This window comes from Anarhichas minor, unplaced genomic scaffold (assembly GCF_050575085.1).
Source record: "Anarhichas minor isolate MPS153535 unplaced genomic scaffold, ASM5057508v1 ptg000027l, whole genome shotgun sequence".
In the NCBI taxonomy this organism is placed as follows: Eukaryota; Metazoa; Chordata; class Actinopteri; order Perciformes; family Anarhichadidae; genus Anarhichas; species Anarhichas minor.
This window is the reverse complement of record NW_027466473.1, coordinates 9,294,845-9,302,209: the sequence shown is the minus strand read 5'-3', so window position 1 is coordinate 9,302,209 and position 7,365 is coordinate 9,294,845. Positions and strand designations below refer to the sequence as shown.

General features: G+C 43.4%; 1 protein-coding gene across 1 annotated transcript; it reads right to left on the bottom strand.

Annotated features, from left to right (window-relative positions):
- Nucleotides 1–1,873: 1,873 nt before the first annotated feature.
- Nucleotides 1,874–5,890, bottom strand: LOC142959879 (protocadherin beta-13-like). Its single transcript, XM_076101382.1, has 2 exons — nt 3,458–5,890; nt 1,874–2,092 (listed from the first exon to the last, which is right to left on the bottom strand). Exons 1-2 carry the CDS (start codon nt 5,888–5,890, stop codon nt 1,874–1,876), a joined length of 2,652 nt encoding a protein of 883 aa, XP_075957497.1.
- Nucleotides 5,891–7,365: the final 1,475 nt, after the last annotated feature.

Here is a 7,365-nt window from a genome sequence, read left to right as displayed (position 1 = left end):
TACAATCAAATAAAATGAGAAACAATGGATCTCCTGTTTGTTTTTTTTGTCATTTTTTTTCTTTCATTCCTTTTTTGTCATTTTCACACATTCATCAGTGTTGAGTAGAACAAACATTGTAGAAAAAAATCAGATCATTGATTATTTCATCGGCAAGTTGCTAGTTGACAGTGTGACCCTTTACTGAACAGCAAGACTCATAATACGGTAGAAACTATTATTCAGAAGAAAAGATCAATACCGAGTGAAAAGCCTGAATCAGTGACGTAACCAGCTACAGTTCAGCATTCATCAGCTTTTTACGGAAGAATCATATTCACCCTGATCCATACGTGTGTTTGTGAATAGGCGTGTTTTGAGCTCTTGCTTAGAAAAAGGTTGCATGATTGTGACTTACAGATGTGTTGAGCTACTGATGGTTCCTAGAACTACAGCACACAGAGCAAACCCTGGAATAGAAGGCAAATATGTCCACTGAGGAGTTTCAAAGCGTTAAGGAGGGAATGATTGACTACATGAGGCAACGTCCGAAGGCAATGTCCAAATGTCCTGCCGTGAATGATTTCAATATGTCCAAATATTGTTGAATGTTGGAGAATCATGCAGATCCATGCTTAAGAGAGAAAAGAAGGTAGAAAGCTGAGGTGGTTCGTGGTCGATGTTTCTAGTCGCTAGAGAGAAAGAAGAAGTTGGAGCAGAGGGGCTGAGGGAGGACAGATGTTTTAAATCTTCTTTGTGAGTCACAGGGAAGAATTCCAGCCAGAGACTCTCATGAGGTGATGATTATATCATGGCAGTTCTCTTCTGGGCGCCTGCTGAGAGACAGAATATAGAATTAGCCCACACAGAAAGTCAACCTGCATATAAACTTGTAGAAAGTCCTCACTCATGCAACAGTGGATCGTGACTGGTTACTGCCACCGTCATTGGTTTTAATTTAGGGTTAATTAAACAACTTGCTCCTATAGTTTTCCTGTCAAATCATACTTGTTGAGGATTCGATTTTTTTTACCATGGAAATCAGACTGACATCATACACAGCTAAAATAAAATAGGACAAACGCATTAACTTATAATAGGGAAGCAAAGGGTGTAATTAAAGCATGCACACGCATGCATCGAAATGTGCTATTTGGTATTTGGCGGGCCAATATTACAACTACAGAAGGGAAATAGGCTTATTATTATAGGCCATACATTTGAGCTCATGTGCAAGGATGCGGAGATAGTTGACACGGTCTGTGCTCTCAGGTATGTTAATGCCGAGATCCTATTTGGGACAAATCATTCTCTGAGCCCTTTTTTTTTTTTTCTATCTGTGCCATCCCTTTACCCCGAATCTCCGCCAAGCCAGCCAGATGTGCACAACACAGGTCTGACCAGCAGCCAGTTTTATTCTAATCTCAGCTCTCAGTAAGCTATCTGCTTTTTTTCCGCACTTGAGAGACTGGCCAATTTAAATTGTACTGCCCCACAATGACTGTTGGTTTTGTGAGGGACAGAGTCTGACCTGGGACAAATGGAAATATTTGATTCTGCTCTGTTTAATCAGGACACTGTGTTGACCAAAGGTCTGCACCAGGAACTGTGACAGTTTATCAAACCGGATCGTTGAGCCAAACCAAGAGCGGATACCAAATAGGGAAAGATAGAAAATTATAGTGGCTCTACAGGATGTAGTTAGCAACCAGCATACCTCCAGTTGTAGAATGGACTTCCTGTCATTTTGAGTACTTAAGAACAGAAGAAAGAGACAAGTTCAGTGGTACGTGTGAAACTCAGACACTCACGCTTACAATACATACACATCATCTCTCTCTCTCTTTACACGCGTGCGCCTGTGCATTTATGCATATTCATGTTGTTTAATCTTTCAGTGGACCACTTGTTTCAGTTTAGTCTGCCGGTCCAGCTGCACAAAAGCAAACAACATCTGGATCTGTCTCTGGAGACCCCAGAGACCCCCAGCATGGTGCGCCTCGGTACAGCGGTATCTCTGGTCCTTGAAGAGAACTCCTCCATGCCTGGGCGTCTTTGAAGCGCTCCCCCTCTTACACAGCCAATAGTTAGGCTCTGATTGTGTGTTATGCATCTGCAATGAATGACCTACATACTACATAAGACATCGAACAGTGGCACAGTTTTCAGTTGTTTGTTTGCGCTAGAAATACACTGATATTAATCAGCGTGCCTATTTTCTTGTAATTTATTTCACAGGTTTTTTTACTTCTGTTGCCTTTGGAAATAGGTACATTATAGTCAATTATATATATATATATATAAATGTAAATATAACAGTGCAGTAGAATGTTTGGCAATCATTTTGGACCTAATGCAGTATTTTTACACCATCAACTATTTTTCCCGTTTCTGTTTTCATTTGCAGCATGTTTCATTTGTACTTAGACTACACAGAAACAGACTTGAATCACAGAATATATATAAAGTTATTAAAATGAGTTCCACCTTCACCAGCAGCAACATTAAAGTGATGAACATATTAATGCATCAATAATCATAATCCAATGACATATTCTTATTCTGAAATGGGCCGTTGTGCATGATGAGTACTTTAACTTTTTTAGTAATTTTGGATGCTAATACTTTTGTACTTTTATTTAAGTAAACATTTAGATGTAGGACTTTTACTTTAAACTGAGGAGGTCTTTATTGTGGTTTCACTACTTTTACTTAAGTAGCATATCTGTGTACTTCTTCCACTACTGTAGTTTTTCAGTCGTTGGTGTTAGCCTAAATGCATTTCAAAGTACGTGTGATGATGGGAGAAGTACTCGGATCCTTGACTTAAGTAAAAGTAAAAAATACTTCAGTACAAATAAAAGTCCTGCATTCAAATCTCAGCACAGGACAGAAGCATTAGCTCTAACGTGCACTTAAAAGTAAACACAATAAAATGACTTGGTCTGCAGACAACCTGGCCCCCGTAACTGATGCTATTATACTGTATATGACATTATTATATTCTTAATACTGATGCACCAATGTGCAGTAGCATTTTAATGTTGTAGCTGATCGAGGTACAGCTATAGTTTACCAGCTTGATATTATAGACTGTATATGAAAAGCTTCATGTCTCTATGTTGAAAATATGTATTAATTAATGTCTGCAAGAAATAAAATAACCGGAAACATAAAAGAGTTACACTGAGGAAATGTTCTCCAATTTGGCACGGGACCTCTTTCGAATGTATATTTATTTATGTATGTATATAACTACAAAATAATGGTACTGCGGTACTATAGCAAAGGCACTTCTTTGAACTTGCAAACATTATTATATACAACAAAACATCCGTCGGCCTTCCAGGGAGTAAAAAGAAATCATGACATGTAAGAACGTTTTATACTACAGTAGGTCCCTGAACACACCAATTAGTTGTCTCGTCAACACTTTTTTCTGCTTTCCTCTGTGTTGTCTGCAAGCACTCATACATACCTCCAGTGTGGATGCTCTGGAGTCTGTGGTCTCACTTGGCCCTATGCTCCTGGGTATACTGGACACGAAATAGCCAGCTCCTTTGGGTATTATCGGCTGTCTCACGACCACTTTGCCTTTCCTGGTCTCAGCGAGGAACAAGCTGTACCAGTAGGCATCGCTGGAGATCAGGGTGGAATCTGCGATGGTGGAGCTCCTCTGGCTGATCATGCTGTTCCTGCTGATCACGCTGTTTCTGTTGGGAGGGGGGATCTTGAAGGCCTTTGGCTTTGGTTTTTGACACTTCAGCACAATAATAACCAAGATGGTTATCAGTAGCAGAAATGACACAGCCCCTAAACCGATTACTAAGTACAGGTTTAGGTCTGTGAAGACGTCGTACTCCAGCGGCAGCTCTGTGGTCTCCGAAAAGGACAGGACGTGTTCCACCGTCGATATCTTGATAGTGACGGTGGCGGAGCGAGACGGCTGGCCGTTGTCTTTGGCGATGATCACCAGCCGCTGCTGTCTCGGGTCTCTGTAGCTGAACATCCGCGTTGTCCGGATCTCGCCGTTGTACTGGTCCAGGCTGAACAGGGTCATGTCGGTGACCTGCAGGAGCTGATATGTGACCCTGGCGTTCTGCTCGGAGTCGGCGTCGATGGCGATCACTTTGGCGATCAGGTGCCCCTTGTCCGTGGACCTCGGTATCACCTCCTCTACCACGGAGCCCTTGGCTCGCCAAGGTGACACTATGAGAGGGGTGTTGTCGTTTTGGTCCAGGATGATGATGTGAACTGTCACATTGCTGCTCCGCGGTGGAACGCCAGAGTCCCGGGCCTCGATGTGGAAGAGGAAATCCCTCTCTCTCTCATAGTCGAAGGTCTTCAGGGCATAAAGATCACCATTCTCAGGGTTGATGGAGAACAGCATTGACATTGACGTGTTAACAATCTCCTTCTCCATTATGAAATAGACCAAGTACTGGTTCTCGTTGAGATCGGGGTCAAACGCACTAAGGGATGTCAATAACGCCCCTGGTATATTGTTCTCCACAACATGGATTGTGTAGAAGGACTGGGAGAATGCGGGTGCGTTGTCATTGACGTCCAGAATCTCCAGAGTGATGGTTTCGGTCTCAGCTAAGGGCGGCGAGCCCTTGTCCGTCACCCTCAGCGTGACGTCGTATTTGCTTATCACCTCTCTGTCCAGTGGCTTCGAAACCAGCAGCTCAAAGTAACCCTCCGAGGATTTGTTCAGGAGGAATGGCAAGGATTCCTGCCGATGCAAGGTGAGCTCCACTTGCCCGTTGGCTCCCGAGTCCCTGTCGTTGACGCTGACCACCGCTATCAGTGTGCCCACGGAGACGTCCTCCGTCAGTGAACTTTTCACAGACTTTATGGTCACCTCGGGGTAGTTGTCGTTCAGGTCTGTGACGAACACCATGACTTTACAGTGTCCCGCCTTGGGGTTCACCCCTCTGTCCTGAGCCTGGATGTGCATCTCGAAGCTCTGGCCCTCCTCGTAGTCGATCACCCCCTTCACCTTGATCTCACCAGTGTTTGGGTCAAGCGAGAAGAGCTCTTGAGTCTTCTCCGAGGTGTACAGTGTGTATGAATATACCAGCTGAGCGTTTGTGCCTTCATCCAAGTCTGTCGCGTTTAAGGTCATGACCACCGTCCCCGCAGCCGTGTTCTCCGAGACATTGACCGCAAACTCCGGCTGACTGAACAGGGGGGCGTTGTCATTGATATCCAAGACGTTGATAACGATGCTGGCTGTGCCGGAGCGGGGAGGCACCCCTCCATCCACAGCGGTTAAAATCAAATTGTGAACCGTGTGCTCCTCTCGGTCCAAATGACCGTTCAGCACCAAGTCCACGTATTTGGAGCCATCGCTGCCAGTTTGTATGTCGATGCTGAAGTACTTGCTTTCGCTGAGATAGTAGGTCTTGATGGAGTTCGCCCCCACATCCGCATCCACGGCGTTTGTCAATGAAAAGCGCTCACCGGGAAGGGTTGCCTCCGATATGTCCAAGTGCATTGTCCTTCTGCGGAACACGGGCGCGTTGTCGTTGATGTCCATGATTTCCAACTCGATGTTAAAAATGCGAATGGGGTTCTCCAGTATGACATCCATTTTCAGAAAGCACGAGGTCGCTTTAGTCATGCATATGCTCTCCCGGTCTATCTTCTCCCGGATCACCAGCTCCCCGGTTTCTTTGTTGATGTCGAGGTAATTTTTGCTGTGAATGACATCGAGCTTTGCGCTGCGCTGCACCAAACTGCGAACATCCAAAGCCAAATCCGTGGCCAGGTTGGCAACAAAGGAGCCTTCTTCCATCTCCTCCGGAATCGAGTACCGGGTGATTGAGAGCGCACATCCCCACAGTGCAACGAACGTAAAAACTGCCGCGATCAAATGTCTCCGTACGGGTGCAAAGACACGCGCCATCGTCGCTGTGGTGTTGTTGTTGTTTTGTTTTTTATCTCGAAGTGAAACAGATCCGTCCTTAGCGATCAGATCGTCTGGATGCAGGGGAGCGCCGGTGTCATTCTCCACCAGTTGTAACTGTAGCTGCAGCAGGCCATGCACGGTACAGTACCGCTGGAGGAGCTGAGCTCTCACGGCAAATGCTCTGCAGGGGCGGAGGCAGCGTCTGTGTGGGCTGCTGGGGCGGCATCACTGAGGAGCTGGGGTGGACATAAGGGGGGGGGGGGGGGAGAGGTGGTAGCCTAAGTTTAAAGTTAATATTATTTAAGAAAATATTGTCCAAATATACAAAGGCTAGTTGTGACACTGCCTGAGATTATAATTTTTATTATTTAATTTTTTTTTTTTTTTTTAAATATCCCTCATGATTACAAAATAGTATTCCCATACATTTCCTTGGACAGGTTCCATGTATCTCGCCTGATAGACTCACACTATGATGGATACAGATATGTGGTTCAAAGGAGAAATCGGTTCTATTCATTTATTGAATGCAAATCTATTTTATTTCCGATGTATTTATTCAAATATATTTAAAAGGCCTTCCATGGACATTATATAGACGTTTTGTGAAGATATGTAAAAGAATATTCTCGGAAAGAACAAACCAGGATATTCCCAGAGCCGTCAATACTTTGAAGGTTACAGTCAAGATATTACCAAAAGTGGATCACAGGGAAACGTTGGTATGTTGTGTCATTCATACATCTCTGGTTACTGTTAGTATTATGATGCAATATATTCATACTCTCAAAGGATATATGGCTGACAGTGACTGAAAATTGTTGGAAAAATAATAGTGCATTGTATCCCATTTGAGATTTAGAATATGGTAATAATTATAATATAATATAATATATCAACATATATTAAGAGTAAAGTTGGGTTTGCATCCCTTACCTAGTAGACTGCTCCTCACTCAATCTAACCTCATCAAACAAACAGATAATAGTCATGACGTTTTAAAACTTTTAAAAGACACTGAAATGTTTTCACAGCAAATGTATTTCATTTTTCTTCTCGGCGACCTACTGCACAGTAAAGCTTTGCACTGACCATTTTGCATGGGTAGCGCCATGGCCCAAACAACTTTTACTTCCCATTATTATTTGTGCTTGCTGCTATGTTTTAATAGGTCTGGATTCCCAAACTAATGGGAGTGTACACTGATATGATAGGCAGTAAGATGTGAATGGTCCTCAGCATTCTTGTCCTTTAGCTCCATCTGGTGACAATATGAAGAATTACAGGAGGATCTGGATCACACACGCTATATTATCTGTTACTTTAATGCATTTAAAGAGTTATTTTTTTAAAATAATTCAGTGATTCATAGTATCCATTTTGCCTTCGTATGTCTGTATAAAAAAGGACATATCTGTGTTGCACAATGGTATATTTAATAGGACTTTAGGACCCTGCAATTGTGTCCCTGA